At 41.6% G+C, this 21,376-nt stretch overlaps 1 protein-coding gene across 3 annotated transcripts in view; it reads left to right on the top strand.

Moving 5' to 3' along the window:
• The window catches only part of THRAP3 (thyroid hormone receptor associated protein 3), a 61,718-nt gene that overhangs the window by 34,133 nt on the left and 6,209 nt on the right, over positions 1-21,376 (top strand). For all 3 annotated transcript variants that reach the window (XM_037149832.2, XM_037149834.2, XM_037149833.2), the window contains 7 exons: positions 8,021-8,192; positions 12,493-13,398; positions 14,849-15,562; positions 16,402-16,574; positions 17,743-17,854; positions 18,939-19,023; positions 20,873-21,060. In XM_037149832.2, the coding sequence (XP_037005727.2) occupies positions 8,056-8,192; positions 12,493-13,398; positions 14,849-15,562; positions 16,402-16,574; positions 17,743-17,854; positions 18,939-19,023; positions 20,873-21,060 (2,315 nt within the window). In that variant the 5' untranslated portion in view covers positions 8,021-8,055. The remainder of the gene's footprint in view (positions 1-8,020; positions 8,193-12,492; positions 13,399-14,848; positions 15,563-16,401; positions 16,575-17,742; positions 17,855-18,938; positions 19,024-20,872; positions 21,061-21,376) is intronic.

The following is a 21,376-nucleotide window of genomic DNA, read 5'->3' as shown; positions in this document are numbered from 1 at the left end:
TTTCAAAGGACTGTTTGAAATTCTACACTTGGGTTTTAAATAGAGGGGGGAGGATAAAACAACAGTTGTATAAATACAGGATGTAGAAGGAGGGCATCTTGAATGTGAAGAAGGATTATGAAAAAGGACTTCAGCTCTTAGTGACTCAGAGCCAGAACATGAGGTGTGGCTACCAGAAAGATAAATCTTAGAACACATTAATAGAGTCTAAATAGTTCTATATTAGGCCACATTTGGAGAATCACATTAAGTTCTCAGTATAACAGTGAAAGAGAACAAACAGGAATTGATTCATTGGCAAAGAGGGTGATAATGTGGGTATGAAACCACGTCATCTGAAGAATGTTACAAACTTGAGGATATTGGGTTCATACCAGGCCCTTAACTGGCACTTTAGGAACTAGGTCTTATTATTTCTGCATCCTAACATGCCAAACACATAATGCTAGGGATGGTTAACCCCCACAACCCCCCTGACAACTTATTTAAAATTGTGTATTATATGTTTAAACTTCTGTCACCTTCCAAGTACTCTCCATTTGATGCAGTATACCTGTTAAGACATTTTTTCCACTGCTCAAAACAATTTTTGAAATCATCCATTTTGATGCCTTAGTGCTTCTGCTGTTTTTTATTTCACTTCTTCCACATGGCACAGTGTTTCCATTTTAGGACTTCTTTTCATCCAGGAAACAAGTCCATGGGGGAAGATCTGGGTGTAAAAGGAAGGTGGGAGGTGTTTTGGGTCAAAAACTGCTGAATGCACAGTGTGATGTTGGCAGGTGCACTTGTAAATCACCCTTCATGAAATGGGCAAATGCATTTAAAGTCTTCAAAAAAAAATCCACTGAAGCCAAATGCAGCCTCTCACAACAATGCCAGCTAGTACACTGTTACATATAGGTTGCTAGAACAGTCCCCTGGGGTGGGGGGGATGTGTACTACAAGGACCCTGTCCTCCAGAAGATAATTCTGCTTTTGATCCCTCTATCAATAAATATTAAGTATTGATCATTGGTATCAAATAAATAGTGTTGGTCACTAGGTAGATTCTTTTAAAATGCTGGTGTAAGAACATGGCTACCTTATCTTAATTGTGAGAATATTTTTACCCAAAATAGTTGTGTTGTTTACCTCATGTCACATGTCATAGCCATGAGCTGTCATATTATGCTTACAGATCTGTAGGGGTAGTACTTTTTCATGAAGTTCCTAATGAACTACCAGCCAGGAATGGTAGCGTGGGAGCTCCACCTGCAGGCCCTCCCCCCATGAAAATAGGAAAGGTGGCTGATCTCAAAGGAGAAGGGCCAGGAACCCATTCCTCAGTGGGCTTTTATTGGGTTCATTTTGCATAGGAATACAGGGTATATACATAAAGCTCATCAGTCATTGTCAGGCAGAAATGATTAAACAATAGATAACATTCAGAAAACTCTTGAGGGCTTATTCTGAGTCAGGGTCAGATAGTTAAAGGGCTAAACTCCACACTTGGACCCTTATTTAAATTGAGGGTATTAGCAAAGTAGGTTTTCTAGATTCTTAGACCTGATTGCCCCAGGGAACCCGCCCTTTCCAGCACAGGGCCACACCCATCATGGACGTTGTTTCAGGCTTAAGGCATTGTTTCAAGCTTAAGTCAGGCAGGCGAAGTAAAGACAGTCAAGAGATTAGGAGACCTCTTAATGACAGAATGAGGACTCAGGCTATGTCAAAACAGAGGGGCAAGGGTTCATCACCCCCCTTTTCTCTACCCCCAAGTCCTCTGAGAGCTCCTTGGTGACTGTGCCTGTCTTAGGTCGTCTCTCCTTTGGGGAATCTTACCATCACTGACTAACCAGTCACCTGCCCCTGCAAAGATAAGGTATGTCTCCTAAGTGGCTTATGGTCCAGGGTCTTTTTACTCAGCCTTAGTTAGGAGGGGGGTTACAGTTTCTGAAACCAGGCTGGATGGTTCGAAACAGAGTAGGCATTTTTGAAGAAGCAAGACTTCCTTTTGGGGAAATTACAGTTTGAACAGAAACCAAACACTAGGACTTGTAACATGTAAAAGGTGCTAAGTTGATTTCTGAGATAGTAGTTGTCTGTCTCACTTCCCCTTATGTTTTTCGAGCACAGACATGAAATGAATGTCAGAAGTGGGAAAAGCTCTGTTTGTATGAAATTAGAAGGCCTTCAAAATAGAATTGTGAGTGGTTTTGAGTGAATTTTGGTAATTTGATTGGTTGGCTTTAGTTATGATTATCTCTACCTTATATTAAAATATATATTTGTGTATATTGAGAAAAGAAACTTCACATCTTTTGGATACTTTCTTTTTGTGTGACTTGCTTTTTGTTTCTTTTTCAAGTTAGAAAATTATTATGAATAAGGCTTATGGTCCAAAACAGATACTCAGACTTCTGCACATTTATAGTTAAGACTTGGATTCTATTTGATAATTTTTCTAAAACTATGAAGATACTGTTTGCATATAAAGAATGACAGGTAACATTTTTTTTATTGGTATTATCTTTATAATTTATAATGTTGCCGTATCACCATAGTGGATAGATTTGCTCTGTCAAAGTCTTTTTAAAAGAAAAATAGTAAACTGCTATGAAAATATGTTCAGACTGAATAATTAAAGAAATACAGATGAGAACAGCTATGGAGTGTCAACATTAAATTACTGAAGATAAATAAGATCAATAAACCCTTATATTAGTTTCTGAATAGAAAACCCACACAAATTGCTGGCCACTGTGTAGTTTGTTCCCATGTTTCTTCCTTTGTGTGTGTGTGTGTATTTTTTTCCAACTTGTTCTTCATATTCAGGTGGCAGCTTAAATGTCACTGCTTGACCACCCTGTCTACATGACTACCACACTGCACGTGTTTGCCAGCATGTTTTTTTTAAAAATTTAATTAATTTATCTTTAGAGGGGAAGGGAAGGAGAGAGGGAGAGAAACATCAATGTATGGTTGCCTCTCGTGTGTTCCCTGATGGGAACTGGCCTGCAACCCAGGCATGTGCCCTGACTGGGAATCAAACCGCGATCCTTTGATTTGCAGGCCCAAGCTCAGTCCACTGAGCTACACCAGCCAGGGCCCCAGCATGTTTTCTTTATCTTCTTCCTAGTTCTTAACCAAAATTTGTACCTGCAGTTTTGCTCGCTCATTTGTCTGTGTGCACCTAGATTCGAAACTCCGTGAAGGCAAGGATGAAGTCTACTTTTATTTAGCATTGTTTTTACCCACTGCCTAGATAGAGTAGTCCTCTTGAATGAATTGTTTCATTTATTTATTTGCAGCTGTGGTTTGTGTCATCCAACGTTACCCACTGAATTCTTAAGGTATAATGGTAATTTTAAATTTAGTTTTCAGCCCTGAAAAACTAATTTGGTGACTCGTTTGGTTGGGCGGCGCCATGCAAAATGAAAGATCATTGGTGGGATTCCCAGTCAGGGTAGATGCCAGTGCTGCTGGTTTTGTCCCTGATTGGAGCGTGTGTGATAGTCAAGATTGATTTTTTTCTCTCTCACATTGATGTTTGTCTTTCTCCCTCTCTTCCCCTCTCTAAAAGTAGACAGATAAAAATTTTTAAACACATTTATATATTTTTTTTTTTAGAGGGAAGAAGGGAGGGAGAGAAACCTTAAGTGCAGTTGCCTCTTGTGTGCCCCCAAGTGCAGACCCGGCCTGCAACCCAGGCATATGCCCTGACTGGGAATTGAACTGGTGATCCCTTGGCATACAGTCGCCGCTCAATCCACTGAGCCATGCCAGCCAAGGCTAAAAATAAGTGAGTTTTAATTCACATTAGAGAAGTTCCAGGAGTGCGAGTGGGGGTGGTGTTGCAGTATTGCCACTCTTGAGTATACTTGTCAATTCTGGTAAGTTTAAAATATGTAGATGTATTAAGTTCAGTTCTGTGTGTATTTAGGTGACAACTTTTTCTCTTAATGAAAAGTAACTTATCTTTCCAATTTCTGAGGGTTGAAATGAGTGTTTACTTTTTCACTAACTGTTGCCCTTTATTTTTCTTTTAAAGTTTGATGTTCACCTGTTGTGTAACTGATCTGAAAGATTTTTATTTGTGGCTCAAGCTAAAATTGAAGATGGGACAGAGATGTTACTAGGCACAGATATCCCTAAACCTGTCACAGAAAAAAGCCATTCAGGAAGAACAAACCTGGAGAATCCCAAAATATGCTGAAGGCCAACCAGCAAAACAAAATGTATTTTCAGTATTCAGTTTCTGTAAATTGCTCATTACACCTCCACCTCCTATGTCTGAGTAACTTATCCCCCTACCCTGGCTTTGTACAATGACACTGCTGCCAAAAATCGGCTCCATATTGAAGTATCTTTGACCTCAGTAGAGCACACAACAGTCTGGTCCTTTTGGCAGGATCTAGACTAGATAGGTCTGTGGTGTCCTCACTAAGCAGACTTTTCCTCATCACCCGTTGTCTCTGGCCTCCTAGCAGTTTCTCAGACCTCCCTCAATTGTGCCTCTGAGGTTATGGTTATTTCTCCTACAAGCTGGAGTTACAGCAGCTTCCTGAGCTTTCTGCCTTTCCAGAAATTCTTAAAATTCAAACCTAATACTTGAATGTAATAGAAACAGTATCACCTTTCAGTTTGTCTGTCTCTTGCCTCCTTTACCATGTCCTAAACTTGGTAAGAGTGAGGAAGATGCATATTAATTAGTTCTATAGATCTGTGAATGACTTCTGTGTGGAATAATAGTGGTTAAGAATGCTGGCGTGGAGCCAGGTTGTCTGGTTTTAAATCTGTAAAATGGAACATAATAATGCCCTCTGTGCTGGCTGGTGTGGCTCAGTGGATTGAGTGTCGGCCTACGAACTGAAAGTTAGCTGGTTCAATTCCCAGTCAAGGTGCATACCTGGGTTGCAGGCCAGGTCCACAGTTGGGGGTGTGCAAGAGGCAACCAACTGATGTTTTTCTCCCAACTTCCCCTCTTTCTTTCTTTTTTTAAAATTTTATTGATTATGCCATTACAGTTCTATTTCCCCCTTCATTCCCCTATACCCTGCACACCCCCTCCCCCACCATCCCCCCTTTAGTTATGACCACATGTCTCAAATTCCTTAGATTCTATATTTCTCATACTATTCTTGCCCTCCCTCTTATTTTCTACCTACCATCTATGCTACTTATTTTCTGTACCTTCTCCCCCCTTCTTCTCCCACTCCCCTGTTGCTAACCCTCCATGTGATCTTCATTTCTATGGTTCTGCTCTTGATCTAGCTATCCTCTTAGTTTGCTTTCGTTTTAGGTGTGGTTGTTAATAACTGTGAGTTTGCTGTCTTTTCACCGTTCATCTTTTTTATCTTCTTTTTCTTAGGTAAGTCCCTTTAACATTTCATAGAATAAGGGCTTGGTGATGATGAACTCCTTGAACTTGACCTTATCTGAGAAGCACTTTATCTGCCCTTCCATTCAAAATGAAAGCTTTGCTGGATACAGCAATCTTGGATGTAGGTCTTTGGATTTCATGACTTGGAATACTTCTTTCCAGCCCCTTCTTGCCTATAAGGTCTCTTGAGAAATCCGCTGACAGTCTGATGGGAACTCCTTTGTAGGTGACTGTCCCCTTAGCTCTTGCTGCTTCTAGGATTCTCTCCTTCATTTTCATCTTGGCTAATGTAATGATGATGTTCCTTGGTGTGTTCCTTCTTGGGTCCAACTTCTTTGGTACTCTCTGAGCTTCCTGGATTTCCTGGAAGTCTATTTCCTTTGCCAGATTGGGGAAATTCTCCTTTATTATTCATTCAAATAAGCTTTCCGCTCATGGCTGTTCTTCTTCCCCTTCTGATATCCCTATAATTCGGATGTTAGAACGTTTAAAGATGTCCTGGAGGTTCCTAAGCCTCTCCTCTTTATTTAAATTTTTGTTTCTTCATATTTTTCTGTTTGGTCATTTTTTTCTTCCTTGTCGTCCACTCCCTTGATTCGAGTCCCAGTTTTCTGTCCATCACTATTGGTTTCCTGTGCATTCCCCTTCATTTCAATTAGTTTAGCCTTCATATGTTCTTCTAATTTGTGACTAAAATCAACCAGTTCTGTGAGCATCCTGATCACCAGTGTTTTGAACTGTGCATCTGAAAGTTTGGCTATTTCTTTGTCGCTTAGAATTATGGGCTCTGGGACTTTGAGTTCTTCTTGAGCCATGTTTGGTCTGTTCACGCCCATTAAATATGAGGAGGGGAGCCTTAAGTGTTCACTAGGGCGGGGCCACCCAGGTCGCTTGGTTGTGATGCTGTATGTGGGGGCAGGGTCAGCGTGGGCAATAGTGGTCCCCTCTGCTGCTTCCTGCCGGGGGGCCTGCGCAGTCTGTCTCACTGCTCTCTCCTTCACTGGCTTATCTGTGCGGGAACGTGTGAGCGCAGGCAGCCTGGTGCCTTGCGCCCTCACTGGGTCTGCCTGTCGCAACCCCACACCTGGGGATTCGCCAACCGCTGCCCACATGCCTGGGTTGGTCTGGCTGAGTTTTCCTGCGCAACCTAGCTTGCCAGCTGCTGGCTCCGCCCCTCTTACTGGTCTAGGTGAAGGGTTCCTTGTTGTCAGACTTTGGTAGTTTAATTTTCTGTGTTATGGCTGCATATTTGTTTTACTAAAACTTTGTTGTTTTTAAACTTGGTTGTGTGAGAAAGCACAGTGTTTCCACCTACACCTCCATCTTGGCAGAAGACCCCTCTTTCTAAAAATATATAAATCTTTTTAAAAAATGATCCTGTCTTTGAGAATAAAATTCATAAAAACATTTTAAAAACAGTTCATGAATAACAGAAGTAAAACCAATTAAAGACTGAAGCACTTATTAGTAGAAGTTTATTGTGTACACACCAAAAACACAGTTGCAAACCAGGAGCACTCAAACCAAAACACAGAATGAGGCTTTAGGGGTATATTGTTACAAAGCAGCTTACATGGTGAGAAAACAGTGATTATTCTTTTCAGTGATTGATTATAACAGAATATTCTGTTATATTCTGTTCACTTATATTCAGTGGTATTTAGTTATATTCAGTGGTTGGTTCATATAAACCTTGGGGAACAAACAGTCCAAGTTTTGTTTGATTTTTTTTTTCTAAAGGCATAAGCAAGAAATGGCACAGGGTCAAGGTAGCCTGGCAAAATGAGCTGGATTAAGCTTTAGTTGTATGCCTGACTGATTTTGTCTGCTCAGGGAAGTGTCAAGGCTGGTCTCCAGTTGTCTTTTATTTTAGTGCTTCTGGGTGTTAAGTAAATAAGAAAGATGAGATTTCTGCTGGTAGAAAGTTTACCTTCTCTTGGTAGTTGAATATAGATGGAAAAACAAAAAAGTAAACAGGATAGTTGCAAAGTACTGAATTGGGTTTTCTGAAGAGCAAAAACAAGGTACTGGGTTATACCCTAGAGAAAGACTGTGTAGTTCCTTTTCATTGGGTGGCCAGGGCAAACCTCTGAGCAGATAGCCTTTGAGCTGAGATCTGAATAACAACAAATCTGTGAGGTAGGAGAGGGTGAAATATTTGTTAGTTATTATTTTCCCTTCACAAGCCCTAGAGCTTTGTCCTGGTCTGGCTATTTCCTAACTTTGTCATCTTCAACTGATCCTTATTGTTCTTGGTCTTTGGTAGACACATGCTTTAGCACTTTAAAGAATAAATGAGTCACTTGACAATGCACCTTGCTGACCAAACCCAGTGGTCACTTGGCAGGGCAGCTCTGAGGCTCTGTGTTCATTCCTGTAGTGGGGGAAATTAAAAAGAAAATTTTGTTTTTTCATGGGAAAAAAACCTAAAAGAAGGTTGATGCCAGAAGACAGTAATGGTGGCTCACTTTATAAATTACTTTAGTCCTGTGTTTATGAGTTAATATTTTTTGAGTAATATTATGAATTAATTTTTTAAATCAATTATTTCATCTTGTTTATTTGTGTGTGTGTTTGTTTCTGAGTGTTCAGAGAAGTTCAAGTTTGCAAAGGGACCCACCTGTTCATTTGTTTGAATCTGTTTTCTTACATTAGGTGTAATTGAAAAGTGACTGACCCTTTCTTCAGAGATGTCAAAAACAAACAAATCGAAGTCTGGATCTCGTTCTTCTCGCTCAAGATCTGCATCAAGATCTCGTTCTCGTTCATTTTCGAAGTCTCGATCCCGAAGTCGATCTATCTCTCGTTCAAGGAAGCGCAGACTGAGGTAAGTGGGTGTGATTGTATATTGAGGTTATCTTTTGTTAGACTCGTTCTGTGAATGTCAAATGCTTGTGGGAGGGGGGATTGGCTTGAAGTGGAGGTTGGGTTGTAAGATATTCAGATGCTGTGGGTCCAGATCAGCTTTCCTTGCCATACTGTTTGCCTAATTCCTTTTCTCCTCTGCCAGCACATAGTATTTCTCATTTACTTTGTAAGAAAGCGGTTTTTTAAAAAGTTGAGCTGTTTACTTCAAACCTCTACATGTGATTATTTTTCAATGTGGGTTTATTTTTTTGGAGGCTTGGACAAGTTTATTTTCATCAGGAAAGAGCTGATAGCTTAGAGGATTAATAGTATGATCAACATTACAAGGAAGGGAAGTCTCATTCCACTAAAATAAATCTTAAAACACTTATCAGGGGTCATTTGTATATACTTGATATGCCTGTTACTAACATGCTGCATCTGTTTAGTAAACTCATCTTAAAAAACTGTAAAACATCTAAAGTCACTTTTGTAGACATCACTTTGTCTTCTTATTAAATGTGCAAATATGCAAATAATTCTTTTGAATAATGCTAATATTCTTTAATTCCATCAGTTTTCACACCTTTGGGTGATATTTCCTTATTTCAATTATGTCTTATACTAGGAGGCCAGACCTCCAGCATCTTTTCCTTTTGATGTGCAGTGAGTTGGGTCTTTTCTTCTTTAAGATTTTTAATTTTCTTTTGTGAGTAAATGAGAACCTTCCAGTAGATAGAAGTTTCTGTATGTGCACCAGGGAAAGAAACACCTATGCGTTAAATACCGAAAGGAGACTGCACGATTTCGTTTTTTGTCAGAATTGCACTAGACAAGAAGGGAATTTCTCCGTTTTGCAACTTGGAACCCCTCCTGTTTATTTCTGATGAGTTTCTAAAATTCTTTTCTTTTTTTCTCCTCACCTGAGGACATGCTTATTGATTTTAGAAAGAGGGACCACGGGGGAGGGGAGAGGGAGAGAAACATTGATGTGAGAGAGAAATATCCATCAGTTGCTGCTTGTACATGCCCCCGACAGGGATGGAACCTGCAACCCAGGTATGTGCCCTGACCAGGAATCGAACCCATGATCTTTGAGTTTATGGGACAGTGCTCCAACCAACTGAGTCACACTGGCCAGGCCCAGAATTCTTTACTTAAATGAATTGATTATGAAATTTAAAATAAACCTCAGGAGAAGTTGTTGTTACAAGCTTTATTTTTGGTGGCTTCATAGTACTGTATTTTTAGAACTGTAAGATGCACCTAGGTTTTAGAGGAGGAAAATAGGAGAAAAAATTTTTTGAAGCAAGAAATGTGGTAAAATATTTAATAACCGGTGACCCTATTCCACTGTCGTCATGTCCCTGTTGAGCCAGGTAGGCTACATTTGGACTATAAGATGCCCCCGGAATTTAGGGGGAAGTGCATCTTACAGTCCAAAAATACAGTACTTCTACAAGAGTCTGTTAAACAAATGGTGGGAATTTTTTTTGTCTGCCTCCTAACAAGAACAAGTTAATTTCTTAAATGGAATCTTTGAGAAGCCTGCCTGAAAATTACAAAAAGTAGGTGTGCATAAGTATTGATGACTCCAATATAATGTAGAACAGGAAGTTAGAGATCTTGAGTCTCTCCCTCAAACAAAAGAAATAATAGACTTTTTTTTTCAGATGACATTACACCTGAGGGTAATCATTCTTGAGTTCCTTTTCCCCCCTCATGTTTTTTGGGGCATGCATTTTCCAAACTTTGTTCAAGCCCTAGACTAGATAGTCTGTCAGTTACCCAGTTGTGTCAGTGTCTATATAAAAACATTTATCCCGTCTTTTCAGTCTCAACAAAAAAGAAGAGGGAAAACTCACTGAATAAATTTATACCTATGTCACGAAATTACTATCAAGGCTTTGGGACTGAGCAAAGACTCTTAGTAACTCTTACCTTGCACTCAGAGTCTTTTGATTTGGCCAGATTAAACCTCAGTTTTAGTTCATTTGGTTCTGAAAGGTAACATTATAAAACTGTATCTAGTAAATGGAAACTAAATAATTGGTTCAGAAACAAGAGGCTATACAGCCAAAATGGAGAGAAACTGGAACTGACTCAGATTGAGAAATGTTAACCACCCCTGAAGTGTTTGTGATAACTGGGACTCTGGGCATATGTCTGGACAGAACTCTTTCCCTTATTCTACCCATCATTTGGCATGGCCGTTGACTTGGCAAATGAGGGAGAAGTATCTTGGGCAGGCAGTATGTGCTGCGGTAGGTCTAGAGCCATTGTATGTGCTATCTTATTTCTAGAATATCGTTATTGGAGGGATTTCTCCACTAGTTAACATGTTTTCATACTTGATTCTAGTCTGACTTCTCTGTTTTTTAGAAACAGATAAATTTGCCACTGGATGCTCAGTTCTTGTTTCTGGCTTATCTGTTTCATGATTTTTTTTTTTCCTTTTGTTTTCCTTCTCCTACAAGGGAAGTGTATTATCCAGAGAGTTTGAGAAATCATGCCTTTAAATTAATTTAACTGCTGAGTTCTACAGAATTGGAGAAAATTGATTGTTTCCTTGTATTTCACAGACTGTATCCTTTCAAGTGACTTTTTGTAAATAACTTCATTTGCAATCTGCAGAGACTCATGTTCCTGCATCTGTGCAGTGAGTGCGGTTTTGGATGCAGTTTGCCACAGGGCCCTCACTAGTAATCGGTGACAGAAGCAGCAGTAGCCTCTGAGGATGGGCACATGAATTAAACCCTCCTTAGTGCTGGTGGTGCATCACCTCCCTCAAGTATAGCCATTTAATTGGGTCATACTCAGTTTCATAGCCTGCATCTGCCTCTTCTTCCTTCTTTTCTTACATTGTACTGTTTTTGAATGAGAAGTATGGAAGGTAAGTTTTTTTAATTGTACTTAAATAGCAGTCATTAACCAGCAGTATACTGCATCGTCTTTGCCAGTGCTTTTTTGTTCTTGGGGTAAAGGACCTGAGAATCACAGGTAATAAGTAGTAGAAGACCAACCCCACTTTGGTTTTTGGGTTTTTTTTTTTAATTTTTTTTTTATTTTTAGATTAAATTAATATAAGGTTCTTTTTAAAAATACCATTTTGTTTTAGTTGTTAAAGCCTGTCACATTTGCTAAATGGAGTTATATTTATAAAACAAACAGTCTATTTCCAGTCAGGCCCGCTGAGTAACTGAAGGTTTTTATTCTATATGTAAAGAGAATACTTTCTGAAAGCATTTTCTGGTAATTTTACATATTTCTGGCCAACTACTTAGAAGTAGTGATTAACTTAATGATCCCATATCATAGTTGACAAGGCAGGTCATATCCAAGAGCCCCAGTGGAGTTTTACACCAGCAAACCCAGTCTTTGACTTTTTGATGGAAACAAAGCTGCCTATCGTTGACAGGCCTGCCATTCATGGACATGTAATTTTAACCAAGTTAAGTTACTGTTGAACACCCGTGGTTCTGGAAGTGTACCTTTGCCAAAGTTAAGAGTTCTGTATTTTTAAACAGTAAAGAACACCTTTAGGCTTTATGTTGACTAAAAAGGTACTCATGGGGAGGGGTCTTGTTTTGTAGTTTCTCTTTGCTAATCTCCTGTGTACTTTGGTGTCTACAGTCAGATGGTGCCCTCATGTGGCATCTAGGTAATATCTTGCAGTTGAGCCACAGAAACTGACCTAAATAGTGAGACCATTTCTAGGTCCCCAGTAAAAAACTGTTTGTGTGCTTTGCTGTACTGATTTCAGTTAAAAATTCTGTAAGCTTTGAACAGATGTATTCTCCAAGTTCCTATTTAAGTTGTCTTTGATTTAGACCTGTTACTCTTTTTTTACAAACCCAGGTCTTAGTGGAATCCGAGAAATCAGCCCTGCAAGGACAGTGAGAGGTGAATTAGATGGGGAGTAGAGTGTTGTAAGTCTAGAGGTTGAAGGACTCTAAACAATTAGTATACTGTATTAAAATGGCCGTTGTTCAGTTCACTACATTAAGACTGTTTTTATATTCTTTCACTGTAGACATATCTTCATTTAAACTGCTATAATATTAACAAAGCAGTCTTGGTGTCTCATCTATTAAAGTGATTCTTATCCCTGTTTCTGTATTTAATGTGGTCCATAAGCAGTAGGATTTAGTAAGTGCGCATCCTGTGAGCAGGAATTTTAAATTTTTACTTTTTTTTGTTGGCAGGTTTTTTATGAATAAGGCTGCTCGTGTCAAAAATTTAAACATTTCTCCCCCCCATCCCGCCCCATCCCCTTTCAGTTCTAGGTCTCGTTCCAGATCATATTCTCCAGCCCATAACAGAGAGAGGAACCATCCAAGAGTATATCAGAATCGGGATTTCCGAGGTCACAACAGAGGCTATAGAAGGCCCTATTATTTCCGGGGGCGCAACAGAGGCTTTTATCCATGGGGCCAGTATAACCGAGGAGGCTATGGAAACTACCGCTCAAACTGGCAGAATTACCGGCAAGCATACAGTCCTCGTCGGGGCCGTTCCCGATCCCGGTCCCCAAAGAGAAGATCACCTTCACCACGGTCCAGGAGCCATTCTAGAAACTCTGATAAGTCTTCCTCTGACAGGTCAAGGCGCTCCTCATCCTCTCGTTCTTCCTCCAACCACAGCCGAGTTGAATCTTCTAAGCGCAAGTCTGCAAAGGAGAAAAAGTCCTCTTCCAAGGATAGCCGGCCATCTCAGGCTGCCGGAGATAACCAGGGAGAAGAGGCCAAGGAGCAGACATTCTCCGGAGGCTCCTCTCAAGATACAAAAGCATCTGAGAGCTCGAAGCCGTGGGCAGATGCTTCCACCTACAGCGCCAGCTCTGCATCACGGGCATCGGCAGTGTCTGAGCTGAGTCCCCGGGAGCGGAGCCCTGCTCTGAAAAGCCCCCTCCAGTCTGTGGTGGTGAGACGGCGATCTCCCCGTCCTAGCCCTGTGCCAAAACCTAGCCCTCCACTTTCCAGCACATCCCAGATGGGCTCAGCTCTGCAGAGTGGTTCCGGATACCAGTCTGGGACACACCAAGGTCAGTTTGAGCATGGCTCTGGGTCCTTGAGTCCGTCCAAGAAGAGCCCTGTGGGTAAGAGTCCACCGGCTTCGGGCTCCACATATGGCTCGTCTCAGAAGGAGGAGGCTGCTGCTTCAGGAGGAGCAGCCTATACAAAGAGGCAAGTATCCAGTGTCCCCTTCCTGGTTGTGTTTTTGTCTTACCAGCTGGCAGTTTGGTTGTAACACAGTCTAAGTTGGAGCTGTGATTAATGGTAAAAAGGTAATCCCCATTTCCTAAACATTTCATTAGCAAACTTTAAAAGCTTAACTCTAGCTTTCCTACCTTCCTGGATTTGTATTGCAGCATAAAGTTTCTTTAGACTGCTCTGCAATGATGTTTTCACATTTAAAATTTGCTTTGGAATCTACCAATGTAAGCTAGAGAACAGTAGACAGTTGTGGGTCAGCTATCAAAAAAATACGGTCTTTGCCAAAATGAATGGCCATTGGAGTTGTTAGACCCCCCTAAGACCCACCGCCTGCTATTACTGATCTACATCAGCCCATCAAAATAAAGAGCTGCATCCTCAACCCTCCAGTTGAGGAGACTGGGCAGAATGGCAAAGTCCAAGGCTTAGTCCACAAAGGCCTTGTTTTAAAATCACAAGCTGAGTGTATGTCCCAGTAGGAGCCAGCTGGGCTGCATGTTACGAGAGGATATAAGAGTGCTTCCATTTTGTACCCTGGGTGACACGGTGAGTTGGAACCTGAATCTTTGTGTGGTCGTTATGGTTTGGGGTGGCGGAGACATAACAGGGGCGTTGCATTGAGACCAGGTTGTCAAGAGGAAATTACTGGGCAAAGGGGGGGTTTCCTTTTTCTTTTCTCTTATTAGCATATTCTTTGATGTCCTCTGTTCTTTGATTCTGTTGTGCCATGTATCTTCACTAATGGTACAGAGGAGATGTTCAGAATCTATACTTTCCAGGCTTCAGTAAGTCTACTTGAAAATGTAAGTTTTGTTTCTTGCCAGAACTGTGATGTCGTTAGAAGGCTTGGGCATGAGCTCTCCTTTTCCATAAGAAAGAAGAGTAGGGTGATTTTTGCTCCTCCCTTCAATTAACATGTATTTTGTTTCTATTTGTATTTGCAGTATATTTCATATTTAGATCTTCTAGGTGACTTGAAGCATATTTGAAGTCTCTTTTGAGACTTGTATTTCCAAATATGAGTTGTATAAAAGCAAAACAGTCCAAGGTTGAACATTCTATGTTTACTTTGCTGAAAGCAGATTGTAAGTGACTGAGTGAAGGTTGGATAAGACCTTATTTTTTTTTTCCCTAGACCACTTACAGGTAAGTAGGTTTTGTTTTTTAGTATCCTAAAAATTACCTTTGTTATTTTCTTTATGGGTTTTTTGTTAAAAAAGTTTTTTGCTCCACAACTCTGTGGAGCAAACATTTTCCTCTGAATTAATAGAAAGTGACCAAGTAGAAAGTCCTTTGGTAACACAGTAATCCACAAGACATGTTCAGTTCAGAAATTCAAAAACTCAAGTCCATGTGGTGATGTTTAGATCAGGTTGCTTAAGAAATCTCTTGTGTGTGTCTCTTGTGTTTTTATAACTAGGTATCTAGATGAGCAGAAGACAGAGAATGGAAAAGATAAGGAACAGAAACAAACAAATACTGATAAAGAGAAAATGAAAGAGAAAGGGAGCTTCTCTGACACAGGCATGAGTGATTCGAAAATAAAATCTGATATGTTTGCTTCCAAAACTGATTCTGAGAAGCCTTTTCGGGGCAGCCAGTCTCCCAAAAGGTATAAGCTCCGAGATGACTTTGAGAAGAAGATGGCTGACTTCCACAAGGAGGACATGGATGATCAAGATAAGGACAAAGCTAAAGGAAGGAAGGAATCTGAGTTTGATGATGATCCCAAATTTATGTCGAAAGTCATAGCAGGCGCAAACAAAAACCAGGAGGAGGAGAAGTCGGGCAAATGGGAGGGCCTCGTGTATGCGCCTCCCGGCAAGGAAAAGCAGCGGAAAACGGAGGAGCTGGAGGAGGAATCCTTCTCAGAGAGATCCAAAAAGGAGGATCGGGGAGGGCTCAAGAGAACCGAAGGTGGGCACAGGGGGTTTGTGCCTGAAAAGAACTTCCGAGTGACTGCTTACAAGGCAGTCCAGGAGAAGAGCTCGTCACCTCCCCCAAGAAAGACCTCCGAGAGCCGAGAGAAGCTAGGAGCCAAGGGAGACTTTTCCTCGGGGAAGTCTTCCTTTTCCATTACTCGAGAGGCCCAAGTTAATGTCCGGATGGACTCTTTTGATGAGGACCTTGCAAGGTGAGGTGTAGCCCTTGATGGGGGACTTCAGTGGCCTAAATGGTGTCTGTTAACTCCTCCCTCTTCCTAAGGACATTCCGAAAGTAAGGCCCCTCCCGTGTTTCCCCTGCTGTCCGAGTTTCAGTGCTGGCACCCTCGGGTCTGCCTGTTTCCAGTGCGGAGTGTGTGTCACTGAAGCCATTTCTACGTGTTGGCATCAGGATTGTGGGGTGGCGAAGGGTGTTTCTTTAGTGACTGGCTTTGGTGTTGGGTCCCCTCTGCTGTTTCCCCTGCTCTCTAGTCAGCACACACATACTCCCCTGCCTCTAGCCTTCATTCTGGTCCTTCTGACTTCGATTTAGGTGCCTTTTGTCTGTAGAGCTATCCAGGGTCCATCCCTTCATTCTTAATAGGCTACCAGAGGCCTCTACTATTAGAGACCTTCACCATGAAATGATGTAGCAGTTTTTAGAGTTGGGACTGTGGGTGAGAGGAGAACTTCAGGAAAAAGTGATGTCCAGGTTGCTTTTTACCTGGGGGTAAAAACTACACAGCCTCTTGGAAGACAGTCTGAGCCATGTTCCAGCCACATCCCACTCCTGCTTCATTATGTCACTTCACTGAATGGCCCCAGCTGGCCAAGCTAGTTGGTCTTTTACAATACATTCCCATTTGTTGAGCATGTTAAAACCAGCAATGACCCCGCAAACAGTCACTGAGGTGTTTAATACTTCATCCAAAGAACTATGTGGATAAATGTGAAAACTCTCTGCAAAATGTATTGTGTTTTTAGGGTTTAAATGTTCTGACTTTATATACATCTTGTTATATTGGGCCTTCTTGTGTTTTTTTCCCCCCAGACCCAGTGGCTTATTGGCTCAGGAACGTAAGCTTTGTCGGGATCTAGTTCACAGCAACAAAAAGGAACAGGAGTTTCGTTCCATTTTCCAGCACATACAGTCAGCTCAGTCTCAGCGGAGCCCCTCGGAACTGTTCGCCCAGCACATAGTGACCATCGTCCACCATGTTAAAGGTGGGTCCGCACTCCAGCCTGCTTAGGCGCTCTCGCCACTGCTTAGCTTCTTCTGTTACAAGCAGGATGATTGGGTGAATAGGGAGCCTTTTGAGGTTCTTTACCTTTTTATTTTTTTAAGATTTTAAATTTATTTTTTAGAGAGAGGAGAAGTGAGGAGCAAAACATTAATGTGGGAGAGAAACAGCGATTGGTTGCCTCTCACACACCCCCAACTGGGAACTTGGCCCGGAATTAAACCAGCGACCTTTCAATTTGTAGGCTGGCCATCAACCCACTCAGTCCCACCAGCCAGGGCATGGGGCCCTTTATCTTATTGAAAGGGCCTTTGAAGCTACAGACTGGCTTGAAGGAAATCCCTTCCAGGGAGGAGTTACTGTGTTTTAAATGATAGTGCCAGGCTTTTTTTTTTTTTTTTAAACTTTAGAGGGAGGGGGAGGAAGGGAAAAAGAGAGGAGAGAAACAATGTGAGAGAGAAACATCATGTGGTTGCCTCTCGTACATACCCCAACTAGGGACCGAACCCAGGCATGTGCTCTGACCAGAAATCAACTGGCAGCCTTTCGGTTTGTAGCACAACACCCAACCAGCTGAACCACACCGGCCAGGGCAGAGCCGAATATTCTGAATTGCTAGTTATGACCTGTGATTGATAGAATAGGTAAAATCTTTCACATGAAGATCTAAAATGCTTGACAAAGGAGGTATTAAAAGTGACTTTTCTTGCACCCCTTTCTTTTCGTGTCCAGCAGGTAGAAGCCTCTGGAGGTCTTTTGTCAGCCTTATGGTGTGCATTCCTTCCCCACCATAGGGCAGATGGAGGCAGGCTGGGGAGTGGTGGGGAGAAGGTCATTGTAGAAGCTTGGTGGGGCCACTCACATATTCTCTCGGAGATTGAAACTTAAGCAGGAGCTGGCAGTGTGACTGAAAGGACAGTGGGCCCCAGGTTTCTCTTCTTCTGTCCGAGTCCTGAGATGAGGGAGCCAGCGTGGTAATCCAGTGCCCAGCACTGGATTGTGTAAAGCAGCCTTTTGCTTCCTCTTTTCTGTATGTTTGTTAGGGATTTGACTTCTTTAGTCACATCTCTGTGGCTGCAGATTCATACAAAAGAGTTGAATATTGTGTTTGCCTTTGATGGCATAATGTGTTTTTCTTTGACTCTCCACAGAGCATCACTTTGGGTCCTCAGGAATGACATTGCATGAACGCTTTACTAAATACCTAAAGAGAGGATCTGAGCAGGAGGCAGCTAAGAACAAGAAAAGCCCAGAGATACACAGGTGAGGACCCCAGCCTTATACTGCAGGTGGTCTTAAGAGACTGATCATTAGATACTAAACTTGTCTTTGCCATATTAGCCACAGAAGTTGAGGTACCACCCTTCAGATTCTAGGATAGAAGTGGGTGTTTGTGGTTGTGAGTGGAAAGCACATGCTCTGATGGCAGTAAGTTTCTCATTTTGGGCCTGAGAACAGCCTTTTGGTATAAATGAACCCTTCTATTTTTGGGAGCCCGCAGGTGGTGACCTGAGATCACTGTGAGCATTGTGTAGGTAGACTAAATGTTAAATTTCCTTCAGCAACCCATGTATTTCATGTATCAGTTTTGGGGGGAGTATTTATAGTGGGTAGGGGGTTGGGGAGCTTGTAGGATTATGTCAAAGCTTTGTAAAGCCCAGCATGTTTAGAGAATACCGTATTTCATTGTGGGGAACTTTGTCTAGAAACCAAGTTGGCCTTGTCTTTATTTATATTTTATTTATTTTTTTAGAGAGAGGGGAAGGGAGGGAGAAAGAGGGAGAGAAACAGCAATGTGAGAGAGAAACAATTGCCTCTTGCACGCACCCCAGCCAGGCTCCAGGTCCACAACCCAGGCAGGTGCCCTGACTGGAATTGAACCAGCCACCTTTTACTTTGTGGGACAATGCCTAACCAACTGCGCCACACTGGTCAGGGTGGCCTTATCTTTAATTCCTTAATAGTGAGCTCTTGAATCTGTTGCAGTAGGAATTGTAGAACCATGTTTGTATAGTAGTCTTGGACTTAGGGTCATGCCAGGCAATTGTTTCTCACCTAAACCTAATCTCATAGGTTAATCTCATAGGTAAATAATGGGCCATTACATCCTAATTCCCAAGTTGAAAATGCTCTTTGGTGTTAGCAGGTGTTAGATAGTCTTGTGAACTTGAAATCCTAAGCTTGACTATGAGTCTGTCTTCCTGGATATAACATTACTGGGAGGAAATAAGGAATTTCTCATTTGAGAAGTTGGGATTTTGTGCATGCCTATGGGAGAGTGTAAGTTATGCAAAGAATATGTTATATAACTGTAGAATACTAAATTTTTTCGTGTTTTCAATTTTAGGAGGATAGACATTTCCCCCAGTACATTCAGAAAACATGGTTTGGCTCATGATGAAATGAAAAGTCCCCGGGAACCCGGCTACAAGGTGAACTGTTGCTTTGATCAGTAATTCCAACAAAATGAGTGCGTTGGGCATGAACTTGACAGATATATGTTTGTTTAAATTACTCTCTACTTAAGTTTGTGTTTTTCTTTTAAGGATGGGCATAATTCTAAAAATGAACTACAAAGGGTTAATTTTTATTAAATGTATCAACAACCTTTGTGAAGTGGTTAGAATATGGTAAATGACCCCAAAGTCTATTGAGGTGAGCTTGAGAAAAAAAAGAGAGGAGTTTTGGAACAAGTGCCCATGATGAGAGAAGAAACTTTTTGTGATATTTTTCTGCTTGTAAGTATTATCAAATCAACTATATACATGCACTATTTCCAACCATGATTTCAGAAAGACATGCATGTCAGAGGAGAGTGGAATATTCATATCTTAACTGAGTAGACTGTTTGAAACGGCTAGTCCAGTTTTTTCTAACATTGTACCATATCTATCATCTGTTCGTTATGTTACTTTAAAGCTAAACATTACTTTGATAGCCCAGCTACATTTGCAATGATGTGCACTGTTAATTAAGAGGTTAAAGCTTGTATGCACTCTCTGTGAAATACTAGATTTGGGGTTTTAAGAAATCTCAGTATTGACCTTCATTCACATATACAGTTGAAATTTTAAAATTAGAGATGGCTCTTCTGATACTCCTGAAACATTTTCTACAAATATTAATCTTTAAGTTTTTGAAACACATTGGTCTTGTTGGTTGAATATGATGAGAGAGGCACTGTTGCGCAGCCTCTTCTTTCCCACCCCCTTTTCTTTTTCTCCAAGTGTTCACAGATTGACACTCACGTGTGAAAGGCAAGGTTTTGAAACATCAGAAGACATTTGTGCCTCACAGCTAACTCATGAGAGGGGTTGTCTGCACCAGCTAAGGGAGCAGCGCCTGCATTTTTCTTGTTTTTCATAAAAGGCTTTGGAGGGTGCAGAGTCCTACTCCCTCCCTCTCAAAAACAGTGGTGGTAAACTTCCTACCACTCCTGTTAAAGTTAAACTTTGTCTGTCTAAGTGAAATGTTAGTACAGAGGAAACTACTCCTTGCTGTTTTTATGGGAGGTCTCACTTCCATGAGAGAAGTCCTAGTGTATAGGGCCCCGAACTCACCCTGTACCACTCCTCTCACTCAGTGTCCCGAGGACTGTAGGCCTTGCCGTGCTGGTGGTCCTCGCTGCTGCTGGGCTCTCACTGTGTCTGTAGCTCACCTGCCCCGATGGTTACACTTCCTAGAAAGCCAAAAGATTTTTTTCTTTCTTTCTTTTCTTTTTTTTTTTAAATAAAGTTTGACCTGCTATTGCCACTTTATGAATTCTCCATTACGGTCCTCCCTGCATTGTTGATACTTCCTCTTTAGAGAAATTCTCAGTATAACAAATCATTTAGAAAAGCTGCTTAAGTCTGCCATTGTCTCTCATTGGACTCTGTACTCAAAGAGATTTCAAGTAGAGGGTTAGCCTGGGTGACTGCTACAGTGCAGGTAGGAAAAGGGTAACATGAGCATTTCCTCTTGGTGGTGAGTAAGCCAGAGTTGGGCTAGCCAGATCATTAGGGGGCCAGAGAGGAAACAGCAAGAGATCAACACACAGCATTTTCAGAGGTTGTCTGCATTACTCTTTGGAGAACTGGTTTGGGCTCTGTGAGGGATCCTTATTAAGTGACTTCTTGGGACATCTGTATCCCCTCCTCCTGGCTCCCCCAAGCTTGGGTGATACATTCCCAGTGCTTCCTCTGCACCACTCCATTGGAGTAGTGACTGCAGCTTTATGGGGTGGTGGAAGTGGTGCAGCCCTGAGTCCCGAAAACCTTCATTTGATTTCTCTTTTGGCAGGCTGAGGGAAAATACAAAGATGATCCTGTTGATCTCCGCCTTGATATTGAACGTCGTAAAAAACATAAGGAGAGAGATCTTAAACGAGGCAAATCAAGAGAATCAGTGGATTCCCGAGACTCAAGCCACTCAAGGGAAAGATCAGCTGAGAAAACTGAGAAAACTCATAAAGGATCAAAGAAGCAGAAGTATGTGAGCCCCTGCCACCTCATTCAGACTCCTGAGTGGGGTCTTTTGTCCGCACCCTTTAGGCCTGGTACACCAGACCTCCCAAGGCAGACAGTTTCAGGGTTGGGAATGGCAGCAGTTTGGGCAGTTTCTTCTTTTTTTACCATGTATCTGTTAAGTAAAGCCGCTAGTTTGAAAACAGAACTTTGCATCAGAATTGGCATGAACCTTGTCCGAAGAAGGCCTCCTGGGGGATGAGCATTTAATTTGGCTGTGAGAGCCATACAGAATCATTTGGGGGTTTGTTCTGTAGTTGTTTTAGACATGTTCTTTCTC

The sequence above is a fragment of the Artibeus jamaicensis genome, unplaced genomic scaffold (assembly GCF_021234435.1).
Source record: "Artibeus jamaicensis isolate MK-2021 breed Jamaican fruit bat unplaced genomic scaffold, CSHL_Jam_final scaffold_847, whole genome shotgun sequence".
NCBI classification, from domain to species: domain Eukaryota; kingdom Metazoa; phylum Chordata; class Mammalia; order Chiroptera; family Phyllostomidae; genus Artibeus; species Artibeus jamaicensis.
Note: the sequence above shows the minus strand (reverse complement) of the source record. Positions and strands in the feature narration are given on the sequence as shown.